Below are 26,304 nucleotides of genomic sequence, written 5' to 3'. Positions count from 1 at the left end.
GCTTGGTTTTGCAGAGATCGTGGTAGATTAATATTAGTACAAATAATGGAGGGTTCAATGTTGTAATGTTATCAAATTAAAACAATGAATACTTGATTATATAATTCAAGTTACTGCCGCCTGTCATGGCCACTCATTTGAAATTGTTTTATCAGAGGAATGCTTCTGTTTTACTTCACGACATGAGAAACGTGGAGCAGGTGTGGTCCCTTCAGCCCCTCAAGCCTGCCTTCCTATTCAGTATGAGCATAGCTGATTTGCCCCAGGCCTCATCTCCTCTTTGATCTATGCTCATTTGGTTCACTAATTGTCCTATCGCTATCTTGCCTAAAAGATGTTCAGTGAGATATGAGGTAATACAGTCAGTATGTTATAGAAAGAAAACTGAAGAGGGAACATTGCGGTCTGGAATTTGCCAGGCTTTCTGTTTGATTGGAATAGTTTCATCTGTGCCAACTGCAAACATTAATGATTGCAAAGAATTTAATCCCAAGTTCCCAGCAATGTCCAAATCTGGCACCAATTTACAACTGGTGTGCAAACCATTCTAAGTATACACACTTTGGTAAGATTTTCACTCCCGTTATAGGAACTGCTCCTCAGATTTTAACAAACCCTGCATTCACATTGTGTTTTCACAACCTAAGGGAGGACCTGGAGTGTTCTATGACCAAAGTTGTACTTTTGACTTTCAAGCCGTGATGTAATGTGGGAACCTGGCCTAAATTCCAGAGAACCTCCAGGGAATGGTCTGTTTTAAAACTGGATGAAAAAACTTGTCCAAGATGTCAAAACATTGGAATTTTGTAATTTTTTTAGCGATGTAACAGCATATTTTTTCAATTTGCTGGACATGTGTCAGTTTGATTCTGGCAGTTGCAACCAAGATAGAAAGTTGCTTTAAGTTCAGCTCCAGAACTTGAATACATGGTTTAAACCAAAGATACTAGAGGAACAAGATAGACCACGCGACCATAAAAACCGTAGTATGTCATAGCACCATTTTAGTAGGCAGAAACTTGCAGAAACATTTAAAAAGAAAAATAACAAAAATCTGTGAATTGATAGATGAGATATATTCTGCATTTTAATGGTATCATCACACATACTGTTCCCCCACAACACTGATTACACTGCGAGAGGCATAACGGACGGCGGGTTTTGCCTACTAAAATGGCGAACGTTACGCTCCTTTGCGTACTATACTTCAGTATAGTGGTCTATCTTGTTCCTCGAGTATCTTTGGTTTAAACTGACATTTTACAAACCTGAGGAGATGCTGCATTGCCATATCAGATGTTAAAATGTGAGTATTTTCAGGTGGATGTTAAATAAAGAGCAGAACACCTCCAAACTGTAGAAACTCCTCATAAAATACAAATTAACTGGGTATCATCCCATTGCTATTTGTTTTCAATCTTCCTGGGAGATGTGATAAGGAATTTTAACCGTGCATTTTTTGTGTTCCCAATGAGAAAAGGAAAAACTTAAACAAACTGTAGGTGTCCAATAAAAAGTTCAATCTTTTAAATATATACCCACACATTTAGAAAAACTTAGCATGCTAATATCTTTTGATCTTGAAGCAACATAGCCTTGCCACAAAATCATTGTTTCCCATTCTTTCATTAAACTGCCTATTAACTAAACCTTTCCAAGTCAGTTTACTGGATTCATTTCATATGTTTCCAAGCTGACAGCAGTATATCTGCTTATGTGCAATTGGAGTAACAAAGAATCATACAGATTTGTGACACGAAGGCCATTTGGATTAATGTCCTGTTACCTGACACATAGAAGATAGTATAGCGCATGAACAAGCCCTTCTGAACATGTCTGTGCCGAACATGATGCCAAATTAAACTAACCTTCTCTGCCTGCTCATGATCCATGTCCATCAATTCCCTGCATATCCATGTGGCTATCCATGCCTAGAGAAATGAGTAGAGGAAGATCATGTAAATGTGACTGCCCAGAAGTTAACAGATATGTTAACTGGGCTAGTTAGTCCCAGCTCAAAGAGTCCACATCCAAATATTGTTTAAGAAGGAACTGCAGATGCTGGTTTAAACCGAAGATTGACACAAAAAGCTAGAGTAACTCAGCGGGACAGGCAGCATCTTTAGAAATAAAAAATGGGTGACGTTTCGGGTCGAGACCCTTCTTCAGACTGGTTAGGAAATGAGAGATATAAGATATATTTTTGTGTCAATCCAAATATTGTTTAGTGAGTTTAGGGATTCTGCCTCTATCACTCTTTCAGACAAGAGTTCCAAACTTTAACCTTTTAATTAATTAATTTAATCCACATCTTCTGCTTTTTGACCATTCTGCTCAGAGAAATGGGTTCTTTCCATTATCTCTGTCCAACATTGTACATCTCATTTAGACTTTCCCGCAGCTTCTGTTCCAAAGAAAATAATCCTTACTCATTCAATCTTTTTCAAAGCTACAACTTTCTAAATCTGGAAACATCTTTGTGAACCTCTTCCACATCCTCTCCTGGGCAATCACATTTACATGATCATCCTCCACTCATTTCTCTAAGCATGGATGGGCACATGGATGTGCAGGGAATGGAGGGACAAGGATCACAAGCAATCGGAGATTAGTTTAACTTGGCTTCAAGTTTGGCACAGATACTGTATGTTCAGAAGGCCTGTTCCTGCACTGTAGTATGTTTTATGTGTCAGTTATCAGTCTTTCCACACTGCAAACTGACAGAAGTGGTTTATAAAATAGCAGTGCTTAAAGTAAAGTCACCAGGAAAATATTTAAAATGCATCGGTGAGAATCTGAATCTGAAGCAGGGTCTCGACCCAGAACATCACCTATCCATGTTCTCCAGAGATGCTGCCTGACCTGCTGAGTTACTGCAGCACTTTGTGTTCTACCTATATTCTTTGTGGCTTCATAATTCGAACCTCTTCTATCCTTAACTCACACCTTTTGTCTTTTCATCGCTGGCCTTTGTCCAACCATGTGCCTTTCAAAACTGCACTCACCTGCATCCACATATCACTTGTCAGACTTTGTCCTGCCCCTCCAATTTCCCAGCTTTATCTCGCTCTCCACCCCACAATCAGCCTGAGAAAGGGTTCTGGCCCTGATACGTCACCCTTCCATGTTTTCCAGATATGCTCCCTGTCTCACTGAAATACTCCGCACTTTGTGTCTTTTTAAAATTTAAAACATAATTCTTGTTTCTGGAAATGTAAGTCTGTACTTCCTGAGGTTTTTGGCACATCTCCAGTTTACACAATATCATGGTTGGTTGTAAATCTTAAGAAAGCAGGAACAATGCTCCCCAGTGTTTGCAGATGGAACAACATAAGTGCAAGTCTGTATGAGCATCTTGTCCTACATCACAACTGAGCCCATTTCCCCCCCAAGAATGGAACACACCAAATGTGAAGGGAGATTTAGGCTGGAAATACATGCACTACTTAATTCCCTTTTCCATTTTGTGTTGATATCATTTCCACTACATAAGTCTAGGATGTTGAGGTATTGAGGCTAGTTTCAATTTGAAGTAGGGCAAGATGTCAAGCAAAAAAAAAATTCAATATCAAAGACTGAATTTGCAGACAAAGGTGTTCCCTGAAATGAGGGTTGGAAACTTGGAAGTCTGTGTGTGGTTCCGGGAAAAGTACACATTGATCCAAATTATATGAACACCCTGTTTACCCTAAAAATAACCTATTTAACTTAAGATCCAGTGTATATAATTTCCAAACCTAACATTGACAACTCATCGTCTAGATAAAATTGGACAGAAAGAAAAATATGCATAAATATGAAATGGTTTTAAGAAAATATAACAATGTGATGAGGGGAGGTTTTCTTAAAAAGTTAATTCCAAATAATGGTTTACAATTTGGACCTTTTTAAATGGAGTGAGTCATGGTTGCCAAGGGCCTCTCATAACCACACCTAACACCCCGCGGGTGTTGAGACCTGGAGACGAGCCCATCACGAACACGAACCTATATTTAGAAACAACAACAAAAAATTATAATTTATGTATATATATTAGTTTCAATATCATTATGGAGAAGGTCAAATCTGGACCAAGGGTTGAGATTTTGGATTGGAGAAAGGCTAATTTTGAGGAGATGAGAAAGGATTTAAAAGGAGTGAAATGGAACTTTTTGTTTTATGAAAAGGATATAATAGAGAAATGGAGGATATTTAAAGGTGAAATTTTGAGAGTACACTTTATGTCCCTGTTCGGTGGAAAGGAAAGAATAATAATTTGAAAGAGCCGTGGTTTTCCAGGGAAATTGGACACTTGGTTCGGAAAAAGAGGGAGATATACAATAAATATAAGCGGCAGGGAGTAAATGAGGTTCTTGAGGAATATAAAGAATGTAAAAGGAATCTTAAGAAGGAAATTAGAAAAGCGAAAAAAAGATATGAGGCAAGTAATGTAAAAGTAAACCCCAAGGGGTTCTACAGATATGTCAATAACAAAAGGATAGTGAGGGATAAAATTGGTCCATTAGAGAGTCAGAGTGGACAGCTATGTGCTGAGCCGGAAGAAATGGGGGAGATATTAAACAATTTCTTTTCTTCGGTATTTACCGAGGAGAAGGATATTGAATTATGTGAGGTAAGCGAAACAAGTAGAGTAGTGATGGAAATTATGAGGATTAAAGAAGAGGAGGTACGGACACTTTTGAAAAATATAAAAGTGGATAAGTCTCCAGGTCCTGATAGGATATTCCCTAGGACATTGAGGGAAGTTAGTGCAGAAATAGCAGGGGCTATGACGGAAATATTTCAAACGTCATTAGAAACGGGGATGGTGCCGGAAGATTGGCGCATTGCGCATGTTGTGCCTTTGTTTAAAAAAGGTTCTAAAAGTAAACCTAGCAATTATAGACCTATTAGTTTGACGTCTGTGGTGGGAAAATTAATGGAAAAGATACTTAGGGACAATATATATAATTATTTGGATAATCAAGGCCTGATTAGAAACAGTCAACATGGATTTGTGCCTGGAAGGTCATGTTTGACTAATCTTCTTGAATTTTTTGAAGAGGTTACCAAGGAAATTGATAAGGGCAAGGCTGTGGATGTTGTCTATATGGACTTCAGTAAGGCATTTGACAAGGTTCCACATGGAAGGTTGATTAAGAAGGTTAAATCGTTGGGTATTAATAGTGAGGTTGCAAGATGGATTCAACAATGGCTGAATGGGAGATACCAGAGGGTAACGGTTGACAATTGTATGTCAGGTTGGAGGCCAGTGTCTAGTGGAGTACCCCAAGGATCTGTGTTGGGTCCACTGTTGTTTGTCATTTACATTAATGATCTGGATGATGGTGTGGCAAATTGGATTAGTAAATATGCAGATGATACTAAGATAGGTGGTGTAGTTGATAGTGAGGTAGATTTTCAAAGTCTACAGAGAGACTTGGGCCATTTGGAAGGGTGGGCTGAAAGATGGCAGATGGAGTTTAATGCTGATAAGTGTGAGGTGCTGCATTTTGGTAGGACAAATCAAAATAGGACGTACGGGGTAAATGGTAGGGAATTGAGGAATGCAGTGGAACAGAGGGATCTTTGAATAACTGTGCATTGTTCCCTGAAGGTGGAATCTCATGTGGATAGGGTGGTGAAGAAGGCGTTTGGTATGCTTGCCTTTATAAATCAGAGCATCGAGTATAGAAGTTGGGATGTAATGTTAAAATTGTACAGGGCATTGGTGAGGCCGAATCTGGAGTATGGTGTGCAGTTCTGGTCGCCTAATTATAGGAAGGATGTCGACAAAATGGAGAGGGTACAGAGGAGATTTACTAGAATGTTGCCTTAGGCTACAGAGAGAGGTTGAACAGGTTGGGTCTTTATTCTTTGGAGCGTAGAAGGTTGAGGGGGGACTTGATAGAGGTTTTTAAAATTTTGAGAGGGACGGACAGAGTTGACGTGGGTAGGCTTTTCCCTTTGAGAGTGGGGAAGATTCCAACAAGGGGACATAGCTTCAGAATTGAGGGACAAAGGTTTAGGGGTAACATGAGGGGTAACTTCTTTACTCAGAGGGTGGTGGCTGTATGGAATGGGCTTCCGGTGGAAGTGGTGGAGGCTGGCACGATTTTATTATTTAAGAGTAAATTGGATAGGTATATGGATAGGAGGGGATTAGAGGGTTATGGTCTGAGTGCAGGTAGATGAGACTAGGTCAGGGAGAATGGTCGGCGTGGACTGGTAGGGCCGGACAGGTCTGTTTCCATGCTGTAGTTGTTATATGGTTATATGGTTATATATATATATACACACACATATATAAATACATAGAAAATGCATCAAAGATATATAAATGGATGCCTATTACATACATATATATATACATAGAAGATGCATCAATTTCTGTATATATATATATATATATTTGTATTTGTGTGTATACATATATTTTTTGCATCTAACGTGATATTTATATAGATACAATGTAAAAAAACGCATTAGATACAGCGAGCAACGTATTTTCGCAATGCTGCAGACTTCAGGCAGAAACAGTAACGATGCTGCACAAGTTCTCAGCAGTGTTAGTGTGGAAAGCTGCACAAGTTGTAAGCAGGGTTAGGGTGGAAAGCTGCACAAGTTGTAAACAGGGCTAGGGTGGAAAGCTGCACGTTCTCTGAAGAGAGACACACAATGCTGGAGTAACAGCAGGACAGGCAGCATCTCTGGATAGAAGGAAAAGGTGACGTTTCGGGTCAAGACCCTTCTTCAGACTGAGAGTCAGGGGAGAGGGAGAGCTAGAGATAAGGAAGGGTAATGTGTGAAAACGATTACCCTGACCACACGTTACCCTTCCTTATCTCTGGGTCTCCCTCTCCCCTGACAGTCCGAAGAAGGGTGTCGACACGAAACGTCACCCATTCCTTCTCTCCAGAGATGCTGCCTGACCCGCTGACTTACTCCAGCATTATGTGTAAACCAGCATCTGCAGTTCCTTCCCACACAAGTTCTCAGCAGGGTTGGTGTGGAAAGCTGCACAAGTAGTCAGTAGGGCTGGTGTGGAAAGCTGCACAAGTGGTTAGCAGGGTTGGTGTGGAATGTTGCACAAGTAGTCAGCAGGGTTGGTGTGGAATGTTGCACAAGTAGTTAGCAGGGTTGATGTGGAAAGCTGCACGTGTGACAATAGACAATAGGTGCAGGAGTAGGCCATTCGGCCCTTCGAGCCAGCACCACCATTCAATGTGATCATGGTTGATCATTCTCAATCAGTACCCCGTTCCTGCCTTCTCCCCATACCCCTGACTCCGCTATCCTTAAGAGCTCTATCTAGCTCTCTCTTGAATGCATTCAGAGAATTGGCCTCCACTGCCTTCTGAGGCAGAGAATTCCACAGATTTACAACTCTCTGACTGAAAAAGTTTTCCAGTGTGGTTAGCAGGGTTTGTGTGGAAAGCTGCACGTGTGGTTAGCAGGGTTTGTGTGGAAAGCTGCACAAGTAGTCAGCAGGGTTGGTATGGAAGACTTCTTCCCTCTTGCTCCACATGCATGGTCTTCGCTCCCCACAGCGCGTTGCTATCGTCCTCAATGGCGCTGTCTGTCGGCTCAGGGGAGACTTTGAATGAAAGACGCTCACAACTTTCAGCCGAACGGATGCGGACTAAAACCCGAACTGTAGACTTCAATCTCCACTACATTCGGGAGGAATTGTGAATGAAACGTTTAAACAGCTGGGGGTTTGAAGATTGTGAATCAAACAGCCGCCGCCGCCGCAGCCCCTCGTAAACCGCCACCGCATTGGTGCACGCGTCGTCACGCAACGGCGCAGACCGGGGTTTCTATTGGACAAGCGCCCCGTCGGTCACCGCGGAGGGGCGGGGTTTACCGGAGGCCGCGCTCCTATTGGTGGAGACGGGGTGTGGGAGGGGTCGGTGTGAGTGGTCGTTAGGGGGCGGGACGGGGGAGGAGAGGCTGTCCGAGCGGGAGGGAGGGAGAGAGAGAGAGGATGAGAGGAATCTGAAACTTGCTCCACAGGAGAAGTGCAGCGCCAACGCCAGCCCCGCACCTCTATCACTTCATCACCAGAGGGGACTGACCCTCCGCCTCACGCAGGCAGCCCGCTGGCCGTGTTGAAGCCTCGGGTTTTCTCCTTTCGCCCCCGCCCAGCGCATCTTCACTGCGGGTGACTCTGCCCCCACTCCCTGCTCTGCCCCCACTCCCTGCTCTGCCCCCACTCCCTGCTCTGCCCCCACTCCCTGCTCTGCCCCCACTCCCTGCTCTGCCCCCACTCCCTGCTCTGCCCCCACTCCCTGCTCTGCCCCCACTCCCTGCTCTGCCCCCACTCCCTGCTCTGCCCCCACTCCCTGCTCTGCCCCCACTCCCTGCTCTGTCCCTCCACTCCCCCTGCCCCTCACTCCCCCTGCCCCCCACTCCCCCTGCCCCCCACTCCCCCTGCCCCCCACTCCCTCTGCCCCCCCACTCCCTCTGCCCCCCCACCACCCCTTCCACTTCCTCTGCCCCAATACCCCTGCCCTCTCCCCCTGCCCCTCCACTCCCTCTGACCCGCTCCCTCTGCCCCCCACTCCCTCTGCCCCCCACTCCCTCTGCCCCCCACTCCCTCTGCCCCCCACTCCCTCTGCCCCCCCCACTCCCTCTGCCCCCCCACTCCCTCTGCCCCCCCACTCCCCCAGACCCCCCACCACCCCCCCCGCTCCCTCTGCCCCTCCACTCCCCCAGCTCCCTCTTCCCCCGATCCCCCAGCCCCCCCATTCCCTCGGCCCTCTCTGCCCCCACTCTGCTCTGTCCCCACCCCCGCTTCCTCTGTCCCCCCTGCCCCCAATTCCCCTTCCCCCACTCCCTCTACCTGTGTGTGCGGATCCAGCCAGACACGCACTCATGAACCCTGGCGCTGCTCGCAGCCGGTAAATAACTTGCAGCGCTCATCATGTCTCTTTCCAAAGGTAAGTTTGAGGCTCTCAGTACTTGATTCTGATTTGTGTAGGAAGGAACTGCAGTTGCTGGTTTAAACCGAAGATAGACACAAAATGCTGGAGTAACTCAGCGGGACAGATGCTGCCTGACCCGCTGAGTTACTCCAGCTTTTTGTGTCTATATATTGATTCTGATTTACTCATTATAGAATAATAATTTGCAAATCATGTTTCTGATCCCATTATTCTTAATATATCTATTAAATTATTTTCCAGTTGCCTTTTACCGTGCTCATATGTGCAGCTTAAAATATAATATATGCATATAATATATAGTATGTTGTAAGATGGCATTGATTTTATTTGAATTTTCACTATTGCTTCATGTGTAATTAATATTTTTCACTCAACTGTGTGGCCCTGGTGGGTTTGATTGCTTGCTATTACATAAGATCTGAAGGAGGTCATTAATGTGCAAAGTAGATTATTAAAGTAAGCATGGAAGGGACGTTATCGGGAAACTATATGTGCTTTTTAAACTTGAATATCAAAGTGTGGGGTCTATTAGGCAACATGTACAACTAACTGCTCGATCTGAGAAAGGGCAAATCAATGATGTAATATATAAAATACTGCTTGATCTTACAACCAAAACATTACCAGCACTGTCTCTAAGGTCACTTACTGCTATGTTTGTGGATTACAAATGGTCGGATGGGAGGAAATGTCTTTCAGTTGGATCATCCTGGAGGCTCCTTGTATCCTGTTGTTACTTGCTTTTTTTGTGTGATGTGCTGTCACCATGGCCGTGAGTCACCAGTGAGTGTAATGTTGCTGAGTGGAGTTGATGACTCATGGTCAATGTATGCATGGTGACAGTTACTGAAAGGTGCCCACAAGTTTGAACTCTGATTAAAATATGTGATGGGAGGATGGAATATTTCCTGTGGAATGTTTGGATTATAGTCAGTAGGTGTTTTATCATATGGCTTTTAAAAAAAACATCCCTTGGAAAATTAAAATAAAATAGTCTAGATAGAATTGGAAATAAAGATGGAAAATACTCAACACTCAACTGGTCAGGCAGTGACTATGGAGAGAGAATCAAGAGTTAAGGTTTCATTATGTAGACCCTTTGTCAGAAGTGGAAGATAATCAGAACAAGTTACTTCAGGTCGATGAAAGGTCATGAATCTGAAATATTAACTTTGTTTCTCACCAAAGACACTGTTAAATCTGCTGAATGTTTCAGATTTCCAGAGTTTGCTAATTTTGTTTCCTTTAATTGGGTTTAAATCTTCTAATGGATAGACAATGGGTATATTTGCTTGTTTGTAAAACGCAAACCTTCATAATCAGTGCCAAATTGTTTTTATTTGCTCAAATATTGACAGATTATTTCATTAGTACATTTTGGATAGAACTGTGCTGGATTGAGTAATGAAAATCCCTGTCTTGTAGAAACACAAAGTTCAATTTTTGCACTCTGAGAAAGTACTTCTCAGAAAGTAACCATACTCATCACAAGTAACTTTTGGTGAAGATTGTTTTGACCTGAAGTTTTAACTCTGTTTCTCTCACCACCTGCTGAGTGCTTCCATCTTTTTTAATTTAAGTTTTCCACCATCTGTAGTTTTTTGATTTTTCATTTGCCACTGGTTAACCAATTTGGAATTACCAAGGTGGATCACTGCCAACAATAATTAATGCTGCAGCAGATGACTCTGAAGAGAGACCTTTGCAGACGGTTAGTCTTGCATCCCCTTGTGAGGAGCTACCTCAGTCTGGAGTTGCTGGGGCAGTGTTGGACGGGCGGGGGAAGGAATGTTAAAGTACACGGAGAAGGTGTATAAATACTCTGGCTTGAAGAGTGAAGAAAGAAATTTGCTCCAGTGGGGCCAGCACATACAGATCTACTCCTTGTACAATCCAATTTTAGCACATTCTTATCTAGGACATAAGAATTGGTATCAAAAGAAAACAAATCTTGTTCCTACTCTGCTGTTTATAACAGATGTTTCAGTGCCACTTTGCTGCACTACCATGTCTTTCTCTAATATATAAAAATGGCTTAAATTGTCTTGAATGTACTAATTGACTGAGCTGCCAAGTTCCTCTCCAGTTCCGAATACCAGATTTGTCACCTGCGGTGTGCGGGAATGAGGGAAGTGAGGGGATGGGTGGAATTAGTTCTGGTCTTCTACTCTCTACCCTGAGTAGGTAACTCTCTACTTTAAGAATGAGATCCTTCCTTCCAGGCTGCTCAGCCAGGGAAACATTACATGCATCGATCTGTTTTGGTTTATTATTGTCATGTGTACCAAGGTATAGTGAAAAGCTTCCTTTTACATGCTATCCAGTCAGATCAGATAATACCATACAAAAATACCATCACGTCAAACTCAAGTAAGATAATAGGCAGAGCAAATGGGAAGGTACAGAGTACAGAATATAGTTCTCAGCATTGAACTTTGTCATTCCCCATTGACAAGGTCAGATCTGCTGAATATTTTCAGCATTTATTTGTTTCTATTTTAGATTTTCAGCATCTGTAATTTGTTTTATGATTTCCAATACTTGGGTAAGATATTACACACCACTGCTACGGTATGATACAGAAGGGTAATTGTCAGAGGTGCCATCTTATAGAAGCATGTTGTTCACAGGATCTGTTTGTCCTGATAAGAGGATGTAAAAGATCACAAATCATTACTATAGAAAAAGTGCAGGGGAATTTGTCCCGATATACAAGCAAATATTTATCTCTCAACTTGCATCACTTAGAAAAAAACCCTAAATGATCTGGTAATTACTGTGGTTCTGTATGTGAGAGTTGCCATTGCATCACATGATTGCCATTTCTTTCAGCCTTGCGGTGCTGGCTCGAAGAGCCGAATGGCCTACTCCTGTACCTATTGTCTATTGCATTCATGACTCCACTAACATAGTGAAATTAGCTGTCAAATGCATTATAAAATGCTTGAGTTGCAGCTAATCCCAACATTTTCTTGTCATGCATTGTAGTCAAGCAGCGTGGTAGCAATTCAAGCACCTTGCATTGCTGCTCTGACAAAGATTAGACAATTGAGCAAAAACCAGTGAGGGAGGCAAGATGTTATCTGCATGGCTGAATACTATAGGAACCATTGAAAAGGACTTTAATTTTACTGACACACCCAATAGACTGCTTGTGAAACTGCCATCTGCTCCATCTTCCTGTATTGTTGATTGCGGCTATAATAGGAACATCGGGTTGCTTCACTGCTTAAGAGGCAACCATTTAAACTTTCTTTCCTGACTATGTTATTCTTGGTTTTCAGCACTTGTGTTGCCAGGTAACACAACACAGCTTACAATTTCTATTGATTAAAAGCTCTTTGCAGCTCCTGGTAATTTGAGACTTGCATCTTACACCTCCCGAGTACACAATTAAATAGGAATGAATTAAAACACCATGGTTATAGATAGCTATAATAATAATCATGACACCAAAGTTCAATTGCTTGAACGAACTAAGTCTTCTTATAAATATTGCAAATAATATTAATCCAAAACATTTTACTCCCTCTTTTTCTAATATTACCAGGACTTTGCTTTTTGTTACAGAGCAAGGAGGAGGAGACTGATCACCAATGAATCAAGCAGTTACACTAACCAAGCAGTATCACTAACCTACAGAGCAAGTAGCAAATCTACCAAGTGAGGAAGAACTGAACTGATCCAATTCTGAATATCTAAAGGACTTCAGATAAACAGAAACACAGGCAGTATTAGAAATGCTTATCAGTTCAATCATCATCTGTATAGTGAGAAACAGAGATAACATTTCAGATTTATGACTCATTGATGTGAGATCATTAGCATGAAGCATTGCATTTCTTTCTCCCTCCATTGATGATGTCTTATCACCCACATGTTGTGTAGGAAAATAACTGCAGATGCTGGTACAAATCAGACTGAAGAAGGGTCTCGACCCGAAATGTCACCCATTCCTTCTCTCCAAGATGCTGCCTGACCTGCTGAGTTACTCCAGCATTTTGTGCTACCTTCTTATCACCCACATATCTCCTGCACTTTGTTTTAAATTTAGATTTCCTGATTTGTTTTAGTGCTTTTGGAGTTCATGTTGTCTGGACATTCTCAAGTATACTGTCCACATTACTATGCAATTATGGTGAATTTTTAGCATGCAATCACAGATTAGTGGAGAAGAAGGTAATTTGACCCACCATCTGCATCAATTCCTTTGAAATTCATTTCAGTTGGTTTTCAAGTCTTGTATCTATTTATGACAGATACATAAAAAGGAAATATTTAGAGGGATAGACTAGCTCAACTTGACAATGTGGACTTCATTAAAATGTTTTAGAGGTGGCCAGAAAATCATGCTGGCTTTCTCTTTCAGTATAGGAGTTATGTTCCAGGTAGAAATACTCTGGTTAGACTGGATCTTGAGTACTGTCACCTCTTCTGGACTGCACACCTTAGGAAGGATACGTTGATCTTGAAGGGAGCAGCACAGCAACTTATTGGAAAGATAACTCAATTCCATGAATTGTAATGCAAAGAAAGGCAATAAAAGAAGTAATTATTTTCCAAGGAATTTAGATTATTTGAGGTTATTAAGCGAAGGAAAAGGATAGATGGAGGGAAACTTTCTACCAGTTAGAGATGGTCTGAAAAAACTATTGGGCAAGAACTGTTGATGGATATTAACAAAATAAGGTAGACATTTGAATTCTTCAAGTGATAAATCTGGATTCAATGCAATTCTATCGATTCCTGCTAAAATTGGTTAATAAGACTAAAAATATTAAAGAGTGTACGGAACTGAAAAGATAGATGTATTGAGTCATGTCATCGTTTAGCCATGGTTTATTGGGTGGTGGAATAGACTTGTGAGTTTAAATGGCTCATTCCCCTTTTCGTAGTTGTTTGCCCTGTGATGAACTGTTTCACTTTCAATGCACAATAATTAGAGGTGTTCATTTAATTTAAAAGAACAGAAAGTATGGAAGGTAGCAGGATGTATTCAATTTTCTTTATCTGGTAATGTGGGTATGGGGCCTATTACTCAACAAATGAAACCAGCTTGTTTTTGGTTAACCTGGAATGAAATTGGTAGATGAGTTAAATTGATGGCATTCTCCCTAACAGCATTTGCAATAGATGAATTTTAACTTTCGTGTTCAAGTAATTTACATTTGCCTGCATTAAATACTTTTAAAGTCTTTTTTATTTTCTGTTTCTTTCAAAATCTGTCCTTTGATAAAATATAGACCTTGCATATAAAGATAGGTAACTTTTTTTTTTTAGAGAGTGCAGGACAGATTGGTTTGTGCAGGACCCTGTTGGCTTGCTCATTGATTCATGTACATTCAAATCTTAAAATTAGAAACAAATCTAATTTGAAACCAACTGATTTCCCCCCAATTTTTTTTGTTTCATGTTTGAGCGATTGATCTAAATGCATGTCTTTCTAGTATTTATTTTAGATAGCATTCTCAGTCAGATTTTGAGGAGTGAGACATTTAAAAGTAGTATCAATAGTTGAATGATTCTAAACGTTTGGAAGAAGTGGGATTAAATGGCTATGATTATGATTGGAAAAGGTCTCTTTAAAGCCTATATCTTTGACAAAGATTTTGGTTATCTAGCTTACCCTCATGTGACTTAGGATGTTTCTGCTTTGTTTTTTAAAGATCTTTCTTGGTATGATATGGAATCTTAGAACATAGAACAGGAACAGGCCTTTCAGCCCATAATGCCGACAAGATGTCATACCAACTTCTGCACCTGCAAATATTCAATTTCCCTCCATTACCTGCTTATTGATGTGCCGATCCAAAAGCCTCTTAAATATTCATATCTATCTGTTTCCACTACCACACCTGATAACACATTCCAGGCACCCACCCTGACCGATGTTCCAGGTGAAAGGAAAAAATTAGAAAGTGTCTCAGCACATATGCAAAATAAGATAATACAAATGGCAATAATAATGTCTAGAAAAAATTTTGTAATACTCCTAGATGAAAGATAAATCTTGACTGAAATCCACTGTTCTTTTGCATATTATCATAAAGGAGTTTTTTGTGTAACTGAGAGTGAACATGATCTCAGTTTAATAGTTCAGGTACAGGACATTACCTCGAACTGTACGCAAAAAGTACTCAGTCATGCAGTTTTACAACTGCGTGGACCATGTATCAAAATTATGAAGTGGGACTTGATCCAACAAGTTTCTGCTTGAGAGGTGAGTGGGCTACTAGCTGAACTGTGATGAAAGCAGTTGGTTTATCCCATTGCTTTGTAACAAGATCTCCACTCAACACACAAGTTTTGTCTTTAATGGTAAACGTGTGCTCATTAGATATAGAATACTTTTATGTCTTTGGTGTGAGAAACTGGTGAGGTATGCAATAACAATTACACTGTTCAATGGCTGATTAGACAATAAAGTGAGGCTTTGTGTGTCGGTGAACTGTGTTAAGTTAAAAGCTGATGTAGAAATGGTAATTTGGATAATTTTGTTTTCCCTACAAACCCTGCCTTGCATTTTATATTTCTTTTATTGGAATAACCTAGGACAGTTTGTTTCACTAGTAAATGTGCATTACCAGGGGATTAATTCAGAGGCCCATAGCACAATACTGTGAAATACCACATCTTCAGTCCAAATGTTTTCATTGTGGGGGGTGTGGTGGTGGTGGTGGTGTTCGGTGATCCAATGGCATAGAATTACGTGTAGGAACTGTAAGCTGGAACCTTTGTTCTTGGTTGTGAGTATTCCTAAATGGATGGGCAAAGTCTGCAGACGATGGTGAGTGCTTCTAATGCACCCCGCACACCTCCAGATTCAGAGATAGTTTCTTCCCAGCTGTTATCGGGCAACTGAACTATCCTACCAGTAACTAGAGAGCAGTCCTGTGCTACAATCTACCTCATTGGAGACCCTCAGACTATCTTCCATTGGACTTTACTGGTCTTTACTTGCACTAAACGGTTATTCATGTTATTCCCTTTCATGCGTCCGTACACTGTGGATGGCTTGATTGTAATCATGTATTGTCGTTCCGCTGACTGGTTAGCATGCAACAAAAGATTTTCACTGTATCGTACATGTGACGATAAGCTAAACTAAACAAATGGGCACCCTAATGAGTGCAGTAGTGGAGTTCAAATGAGTTTTGGTTAAAAATATCAGAATGTGAGCAGGAACAAGCCATAAACTCCCTTCAGCTTTTCTGTCATTCAGTACAATTGTATACATCAGATCTTAGCTTCAACTACTTTTCTGCCAGCTCCCTACAATCCTTGATTCCCTGAGAACCCCAAAATCTGTTTATCTCAGTCACAAATATTTTCAATAACTTGGCCTCCACAGCTCTAACTTCCAAAGATTCATGACTATCTGAGAGAAGAAATTACCTTTCATCTGTGTCTTGAAGCGATGGCCTGATGCTCTAGCTTTCCCCCACAAGGGGAAACATCCCCATAGCAGCTGTTAAACTTCCTCAGAAACTTGCATAATTAAATGAGATTATTTCTTGTTCTTCTAATTCAAATGACTATAGCACTAGTTCCCAACCTCCGGCTGCAGCCCAAAATTGGGCGATGAAGTATTGACACGTGAGGGGATCCAAAATTTGTGTTTTAAATCATGGAAAATACTGGCGAAAGTTCTCAACATGTTTGATGCGCTGCCTTGCAGCTGTTGTGCATGTTTCAGCACGCAAGGGAGAGGCGGGTAGACCAGTAGGCACGTTTGATGTCATCACAATATTAATTGAGTCTACGAGTGACTTAACTGATTGCATCCATGTGTTTCTAAGAGAATGGACAAAATTCTTTCTCCTTGAAAAAAATATCCAACTCGGTTAGAGCTCAGAATTGCCCACTTTGTATTTGTTTTTTGAAAATTGTGACTAAATATTGGACTTTCATGTAGGCAGGTATTTTTATGCCATGTTTTTGGCTGCCAAGGGGTAGAAATTAAATTGGGTAAAACCAAAATGCTAATTTTGAATTTTATTCCGTACTTTAATTTAGTTTTCAATGAATAGAAACATAGAAAATTGGTGCAGGAGGAGGCCATTTGGCCCTTTGAGCCAGTACCGCCATTCATTGTGATAATGGCTGATCATCCACAATCAGTAACCTGTGCCTGCCTTCTCCCCATATCCCTCGATTCCACTAGCCCCTGGGAGCTCCATCTAACTCTCTTTTAAATTCATCCAGTGAATTAGCCACCACTGCCTTCTGTGACGGAGCATTCCACAAATTCACAACACTCTGGGTGAAAAAGTTTCTCACCTCAGTTTTAATTCTTTTATTCTTAGACTGTGGCCCCTGGTTCTGGACTCCCCCAACATTGGGAACATTTTTCCTGCATCTAGCTTGTCCAGTCCTTTTATAATTTTATAGGATTCCCTCTCATCCTTCTAAACTCCAGTGAATAAAAGCCCAGTCTTTCCAATCTTTCCTCATATGACAGTCCCGCCATCCCAGGGATTAACCTTGTGAACCTCCGCTACACTGCCTCAATAGCAAGGATTTCCTTCCTCAAATTAGGAGACCAAAACTGCACACAGTACTCCAGATGTTGTCTCACCAGAGCCCTATACAACTGCAGAAGGACCTCCTTACTCCTATACTCAAATCTTCCCGTTATGAAGGCCAACGTGCCATTCGCTTTCTTCACTGCCTGCTGTACCTGAATGCTTACTTTCAGTGACTGGTGTACAAGGACACCAAGGTCTCGTTGCACTTCCCCTTTATCTAATCTGACACCATTGAGATAATAATCTGCCTCTTTATTTTTGCCGCCAAAGTGGATAACCTCACATTTATCTACATTATATTGCATCTGCCCACTCACTCAACCTGTTCAAGTCACCCTGCAACCTCCTAACATCCTCTTCGCAGTTCACACTGCCACCCTGCATCGTGTCGTCTGCAAACCTGCTAGTGTTACTTCTAATTCCATCATCCAAATTATTAATATATATTGTAAATAGTTGCGGCCTCAGCACCGAGCCTTGCGGCACTCCACGCCACTGCCTGCCATTCTGAAAAGGACCCGTTTACTCCCACTCTTTGCTTCCTGTCTGCCAATCAATTCTCTATCCATGTCAATACCCTACCCCCAATACCATGTGCTTTAATTTTGCTCACCAACCTCCCGTGTAGGACCTTATCAAAGGCTTTCTGAAAGTTTAGATACACTACATCCACTTTACTTGTCACATCCTCAAATAATTCCAGTAGTCAAGCAGGATTTCCCCTTCATAAATCCATGCCGAGTTAGACCAATCCTCTTACTGCTATCCAAATGCGTCGTTATTACCTCTTTAATAATTGACTCCAGCATCTTCCCCACCACCGATGTCAGGCTACCTGGTCTATAATCCCCTGTTTTCTCTTTCGCTCCTTTCTTGAAAAGTGGGATAACATTAGCTACCCTCACTGAAAGGAAGCATGCAGGTACAGCAGGCAGTGAAGAAAGCCAATGGAATGTTGGCCTTCATAACAAGAGGAGTTGAGTATAGGAGCAAAGAGGTCCTTCTGCAGTTGTACAGGGCCCTAGTGAGACCGCACCTGGAATACTGTGTGCAGTTTTGGTCTCCAAATTTGAGGAAGGATATTTTTGCTATTGAGGGCGTGCTATTCAGGGAATTTACTGGAGCGATTAGGCTTGTATACACTGGAATTTAGAAGGATGAGAGGAGATCTTATCGAAACGTATAAGACTATTAAGGGGTTGGACACGTTAGAGGCAGGAAACATGTTCCCAATGTTGGGGGAGTCCAGAACAAGGGGCCACAGTTTAAGAATAAGGGGTAGGCCATTTAGAACTGAGATGAGGAAAAACTTTTTCAGTCAGAGAGTTGTGAATCTGTGGAATTCTCTGCCTCAGAAGGCAGTGGAGGCCAATTCTCTGAATGCATGCAAGAGAGAGCTGGATAGAGCTCTTAAGGATAGTGGAGTCAGGGGGTATGGGGAGAAGGCAGGAACGGGGTACTAATTGAGAATGATCACCCATGATCACATTGAATGGCGGTGCTGGCTCGAAGGGCCGAATGGCCTCCTCCTGCACCTATTGTCTATTGTCTAATCCACAGGAACTGATCCTGAATCTATTGAACATAGGAACTGATCCTGAATCTATTGAACATTTTTGATTTATATTTGATTTTCATTTAACGTTTTAATTTTGTGATCAATAAGCAGCAGAACCAAACTAAAATGTTTTGAAAGCCCAATTCATCTTGACAGAATATTCTGTTAATTTGCCATGCTACCTTAAAATAAGGGCCACAAGTTCAAATGTTTGATCAATTTTCAGCCTTGGATGAAGAGGTTGGGACCCACTGGAGTGTTGGCTCAACTTGCCAAATCTTTCCTTGTAACACAACCCATTCATCCCAAGAATCGGTACTGGGAAACTTTTCTGAACTCTCCAATGCAAGGATATCCTTACTTAAACAAGGAGATTAAAATTGTATGCAATCGTTCAGCTGTGGTCTCTCAAATGTCTTGTGTAGTTCTCGCCAGACTCTTCACGTTTTATACTCCAAATTTCATTAGCATAGGCTAACATTCCATTTTCGCAATTACTTGTGAAACCTGCGTGCTAGCTTGTGTTTCATCTACGCCAGTGTAGTGAGTCCAGACGAGTGGTTTTATCTAAATCCTTTATTAGTATAAAACCCGTAACAAACGCGACAGACTTCTTTCTGGACAAACACTAACTTCACTTACTAATCTAATCTCTAATCTCACGTTTGGCGCCAAGCATTTAAATACCCCGCGCTCCCTCACCCCGTGACCGTAACCCAATCCGAGGGTTCTATTACCTGGCCAATCCCTATGTCCCTACATGACCCCCCCCAGAACCCTCGAAACCATACCTCACGGGCGGCCGAACCTCCCGCCCAGAACGTGTACGGATGGGGGAAACCGATACCCCCAGCGTGACAGGAGGCGGGGGGGACGCCGCCACTGGAGGCGATGGGGGGTCCACTGGAGCGGAGGGTGCAGGTGACGTGGGGCACTTGATGAACAACGGCAGCCCGGGACCAACCATAGGCGGCGGAGGCCCAAGAGGTGGTAAACTGGGCGCCGCTGACGGGACCAGTCGAGCAGCCACAGGCCGGCCCCGGCGCGGCGGCTGAGCCACCGACACGGGGAGGTCCTGGTCTAAATGGGCCGGCTTGAGACGGGACACTGAAACCAGCTCCTGACGATTTCCTACCTGCAAGGTGAAGGTTACAGTTCCTCTTTTAAGCACCTGGAACGGGCCCTGGTAAACCGGCTGAAGAGGGGGACGGTGGCAATCTTTCCGAAGAAACACGAAATCACAGCTCCGCAATTCCGAAGGAACGTGAACTGCTGTGCTTCCGTGACTAGAGGTGGGGACTGGAGCCAGAGAACCCACCCGTTCTCGGAGGGAGCCCAAGACTGACGTGACGGATGGCGGCAAGGCGGGAGTAAAAGGGAGAATATCGCCCGGCACCCGCAGGGGCGAACCGTAGACGAGCTCGGCCGAAGATGTGCCCAGCTCAGCCCGCGGGGCCGTACGGATGCCGAGGAGGACCCAAGGCAGCTGGTCAGCCCAATCGTAGCCAGTCAGGCGAGCACAGAGGGACGCCTTCAGCTGCCGATGGAAACGCTCAACCATCCCGTTGGCTTGGGGATGATAGGCGGTGGTCTGCTGTAATCGAGCACCATAAAGCTGCGCCAGCGCGGCCCAGAGAGACGAGGTGAACTGGGCTTCCCGATCTGTAGTGATGATAGCCGGGACCCCGAAACGAGCCACCCAATGCAACGCCAGGGCCCGTGCACAGGAGGCCGCCGAGGTGTCCGACAACGGGAGCGCCTCCGGCCAACGAGTGAACCGATCAACCACCGTCAGTAGATGAGTGTAACCCCTAGAATAGGGCAATGGACCCACCAAATCCACATGGATGTGGAAAAAACGGGCGGGGGGAACCTCGAATGTCTGGTGCGGAGGCTGGACATGACGATGGACTTTGGAGGTCTGGCACGGAATGCAGGCGCGTGCCCAGGCTGCCACCTGCTTCCGCAGGCCATGCCAGACAAACCGGTCGGCCACCATGGCTGAAGTCGCCCTGATGGACGGATGTGCCAGGCCATGAATGGCCTCAAAAACCTTACGCCGCAGAGCGGCAGGCACCACCGGGCGAGGGCGTGGGAGAGTAATGTCGCACCACAACTTGGTACCTGTGGGGCCACACGCCACCTGCTCTAAACGCAGTCCCGAGGTTGTGGAGGCGTACACCGCGGCAGTTCCTTCCAGGCGCTGAGCCTCCGCTAGCTCCTGGAAATCCACATGTTTACCAACCACGGCTACGGAGGGAATGGCCGGCCGGGACAGAGCATCAGCAACGGCATTCAGCCTACCCGCAATATGACGGACATCGGTCGTAAACTCCGAAATGAGGGTTAGGTGCCGCTGCTGGCGAGCCGACCACGGATCAGAAACCTTAGACATTCGCTTTTGCATCCGTCGAGGTCACCAATGTAGTGAGTCCAGACGAGTGGTTTTATCTAAATCCTTTATTAGTATAAAACCCGTAACAAACGCGACAGACTTCTTTCTGGACAAACACTAACTTCACTTACTAATCTAATCTCTAATCTCACGTTTGGCGCCAAGCATTTAAATACCCCGCGCTCCCTCACCCCGTGACCGTAACCCAATCCGAGGGTTCTATTACCTGGCCAATCCCTATGTCCCTACACCAGTATCCTTTCCACGACAACATTCTGGTCTGTCTCTGTCTATAATAGCCATTATTTAGCATTGCCTCCTACTAAAATGGATATTTCACATTTCTCCACGATATACTTGACTGCAATTTTTTTGCCAATTTGCTTAACCTATCTGTACCTCTTTGGAAACATTGCACCTTCCTCACCATTTGCTTTCCCATATATATTTGCATAGTCTATGAATTAGGATGTCATGGAATCTGTTCCTTTAATTTAAAACTCATTTACTTATAGCTGAGGCCCCAACATTGATCCCTCTGGTATCCCCTTAATTATAACATATCACATTAAATCACACTTTCTGTTTGTTAGCCAATATCTGTCCCTGCTAGTACATTACCAGTAGTTGCATGGCACCTTCTCTAAATGTCTTATGGAAGTCCAAATACACTATAGCTGCAAGTTACTCTTTATCCACTCTGCCAGTTACATCCTCAAAATATATTTTTTAAATCATTTTTTAAAATAAAACTGGTTAGCCTTTTCCTTGTTTTATGATTTACTCAATGCCTCCTGCTATTCCCCTAATAATGGTTTCCAGATTATGATAGATCCTGATAGATCATGAGTTTTGGAAGATAGACACAAAATGCTGGAGTAACTCAGTGGGATAGGTAGCAGCTCTGGAGAGAAGGAATAGGTCACTTTTCGGGTTGAGACCCTTCTTCAGAGATGCTGCCTGCCCCGCTGAGTTACTCCAGCATTTTATGTCTATCTTTGGTTTAAACCAGCATCTGGAGTTCCTTCCTACACGTGAGTTTTGGAAGATCAGAACTAATGCATACATTTTCACTAAGACCTGAGGATGCAGAACATCATGTACCAGGAAGTTGTTGGCCTTAAGTCCAATTCAAAATTGCATTTGCAACTTATTGGGCATTGTATGTTTTTCAATGCAAGAATGTGCGATGTACTTCCGTCCAAGGTTGGATTTGGAAATAGTTGGCAGCCAGAAGTTCCAAGTGTAACTGGGAGCGTGCCATTGAAGGAGGGGTGGGTATACCAGAGGTCTGCACTTTTTGTTTGAGGTGATCGTTGGGATTTAAATTGTGATTGTGACAGTGGGTTACGTGTCTGTCAGCATATGAGAAGCAGGGTGATCTTTTGACTTAGGAAATCACAATTTCTGCACATTATTAAATGCAGGCTAGAGTGATTAAATGCACACTGGAGTGAACATCCTTAGTCTGCAAAACCATGGTACAATGAGGTTAATGTTAGACATTTATTTTTCATGTAATTGAAGCTCATGTCATTTTGGGATAAAGTTTACAATTTAACCAGGAGCTCTGTTGAAACCTGGAGTTGGAAGAGAAAAATATCAATGTGAAATAAAATCATAATTTAGTGCTGAAAATGCATGATGAGTAATTTATTAATATTCCAAATAGGGGTGTTCCCTGAACAATTTGAAAAAAGGCACTGCCCAAAAAAATGCATCGTTTGTGTCTTATTGGCCAACCTGTGCATCTCTGGCATTTATTATTTTTGATTTCCTGTTAAGACAAACCCTGTTCAAGCCGAGACAAGGTATTTGTTCTCCCCCATTAAGGTACAAGGATTAAGTTGTCTTAAGTCATTATTGCATAGGCTGGAAATAGTTTTTTTTAACCTTTGGTTGTTGGAACATTTACTTCAATATTTATATTGAATATATATCCTAATATTAAAATATTCTAATTATTAGAATAAATCAACTTTACTGTGCTACTCCAAATATTATTGGTAAATATTATTGGTAAATATAGAGTTTAACTACATCATTATTGACTAGAATCCAAGATTGCTGTGAGTTAGTCTTGCCAAGGTGACTGAAGGAATAATGAGCCAACAACCTCCTTATCTTTGAGCTGGGAAGGAAAGTTTTCCAGGATTCCTGTTGTGCTCCTGTGTGAATATTGGGTGAAAATAGGATTGCACTTCCCTGAGGGTGAGTAGATGGATTAATGCATGTTGCCAGAAAACATATCTTCAGTAGTGGATGGACAAAGTGCCTTCAACGCACACGACGTCTAGAAACCCTTAATTACTGAGAATGGTGTGCTGAATTTGTGCACGGTTGGGTGGTAGGGTGTCAGTCCAGTTTTGTGCAGAGGCATAACTGAATAGAGAGAGAGAGATGGTGCCCAAACAATTTCTGCAGTAAGGGGAAGGTGAATGCAGAATAATTGAAAAAAAACCTTAAAACATGGCTGGATAAAAATTCCTGTAGATGGATGACATAGCGGAGTGCCAGCGTTCCGTTTGTGTCGTCTTGAGCCCCTTCCTGCAAACTTTAATTGTACCTGAGGCCCAAGGTTGGAATGAAGAACAATAGTCGCTGTGCTTTTTTGAGAACAAAATGTCTTGCCTAGTATTTGGGTCGGAGACTGGATTCAGGAGTTGGTGCAGTTGTGCAGATAGAGCCTGTGTTTTGCCTCGGGCACAAGGATTGAAGCCAGTGGTTTGCAATCAAGCTTTTGATTGGGTTTAAGGATCAGGGAGGAGATGAGGTAAATTCCAGTGAGTGTTGCTTGTTTTGGAAATCAAGATCATTCACATTCAGTGTTCACAAGTTATGGACAGAGGTTAGTTGGGGGCTGTGGCTCAGATCATGGAGTCTGGAGATGGAAGATTGGGATGTAGGGCAGGTTATGGAAGGTGTTGCATTGCAGATATGAGTGAGTGCAGAATGATTTAAAAGTAAGAATGGAGTTCAGTTCACTGGGCTCTGAATCCAGTTTGGATTCGAGGACCCAGTTGTTATCTTGAATGCCAAGCGATTCTTGTCGTTGGAATAGTTTGGTTCAAGCTCTTCTGCAATGCATAGAGGGGTTTCATACAAGTTATAACATTACCCCTTGTGCCCTTGAAGCAAGCGTCACATCAGCCACACAAGCTGGCGGTAACAATACAATTTAGTTACTGGAGTGGCACAAAATCAGTTATCACTCACAGCCTGGTTGTTGATTAGTTTCCAACCGAATCTGGCTGTGTCAAGAGTCAGGATGGGTTTGGGGGGGATAACAGGTTGGGGCTTAGATTAAACTGAACTAGCGCTATAAATGTCAATGTTCATAGGGAGTCATAGAAAGAGACTGCACAGAAACAGGTTCTTGTGTTAAACATATTAATCCCAGTTTTTATTCTCCTCGCGTAGCCATCAGTTACCTCCAGATTCTACTATTTACCTACATACTTGGGGACAATTTACAATGGCCCATTAATCTACCAAGTAACACTTCTTTGGTTACATGGGAGGAAATTGGAGCACTCAGGAAAAACCCGCACGGTCACAGAGAGAACGTGCAAACTCCATACAGACAGTACCAGGGCTCAGGATTGAAATTGGGTCACTAGCGTTGCAAGCCAGCAGCTCTATTAGTTGTGCTACTGGTAATATGATAATATAAATACTCCCTGAATTTTTAGTGGTAGCTTTCAAAATTGATTTGCTGGACCAAATACCTCCATGTAGAGCTGCTACTGTGGCAGCAGCCGGACTAGTACAGGAAGTGTGAGCATGTTGTGAAACAACGAAAGGAAGAACTTGCATTTAGGTAGTGTCTTTCATGTGCTGTGCCTCTCGAATGTGTTCAGATGTGGTGACCATCTTCTGAGGTTAATGGCGCATCACTTGGATTGGGTTAATTTTGCTTCATTTTCATATATTTGTGAGAAAAGTTTGTACCATAATTATTGAAAAAAATCCGTAAACTATAACCATTTATATGGCATTTGATCATGTGTCTGAAGTACCTTAAATGTGTAACTTAACAAATTGAAGCAGAATCAGTCTGCAAAATAAACCATGAAATGAATGATCAATTTTTACTGATATTGTTTATGGTAAGTGGGAGAATATTGAGCTGGATATCAAAATAACTCCTTAATTGGTTGCAATTTGTGGGAAAAGGTCTTTAATGTTTCACAGAACAGTTCAACATGCAAAATCGTGTTTTAACAGCCTTTCCAACAGAGTATTAAACAAGGCATTATTTTCTAATACTGCATTAGATGAATGGTTAGTATCACGTGTCAGTGCTGCATTGCAAATGCATGGTTAGGGTGTACACCTTGTTATTGATCTTGTTGCCTCAAATTACTTTAGTTAGCTGTGCTGTGTTGATTGCAGTTTTAAAGGCTTTGGGTTAAGTTGTGGTCAGAAAATCTTACTTGCCAGAAAGATGGTTGAAATGTAAGTTCCTGAGATGCGATCTATCATCTAACGCTTTGTGACACTTCCAATTGATTAGCTTGTCAAATCAAAAGGTAGATCTTTATATTTTATTTGGTGCAGAACAATTATTCTGAAATTAATACTTTGGGAAAATGTAATCAGTGTCAAGTTATGTAAAAATAAAACAGTTAAGCAGGTGACATTAACCCTTTGCTGAAACGTTAATACACATTCCCGAAGAACTGCACAATTTTACCACCCTTTTTTCCCATCCACAATTTTTTAGTACATACATATTACGATATTAGTAGCGGATGCCTGCAGAGCCTGAGACAAATCTAGATCAAATTGCAAATGGTTGGAATTCTTTATATGAGGGGGGGGGGGGGGGGGGGGGAAGGAGAGCTGATGTTAAAATCAACCTGCATATCAGAAAATATATTGACTAGTACAGTA

The 26,304-nt window shown here is 42.4% G+C and overlaps 1 protein-coding gene across 1 annotated transcript in view; it reads left to right on the top strand.

Annotated features, from left to right (window-relative positions):
- Nucleotides 1-8,801: 8,801 nt before the first annotated feature.
- LOC144603953 (dual specificity mitogen-activated protein kinase kinase 6-like) overlaps nt 8,802-26,304 on the top strand; it is an 85,318-nt gene continuing 67,815 nt past the window's right edge. The window contains exon 1 of the mRNA XM_078417809.1: nt 8,802-8,921. Within this exon, the coding sequence (XP_078273935.1) occupies nt 8,906-8,921 (16 nt within the window). The 5' untranslated portion in view covers nt 8,802-8,905. The remainder of the gene's footprint in view (nt 8,922-26,304) is intronic.

The sequence above is a fragment of the Rhinoraja longicauda genome, chromosome 21, assembly GCF_053455715.1.
Source record: "Rhinoraja longicauda isolate Sanriku21f chromosome 21, sRhiLon1.1, whole genome shotgun sequence".
Taxonomy (NCBI): Eukaryota; Metazoa; Chordata; class Chondrichthyes; order Rajiformes; family Arhynchobatidae; genus Rhinoraja; species Rhinoraja longicauda.
This window is presented reverse-complemented; position numbering and strand designations above follow the sequence as displayed.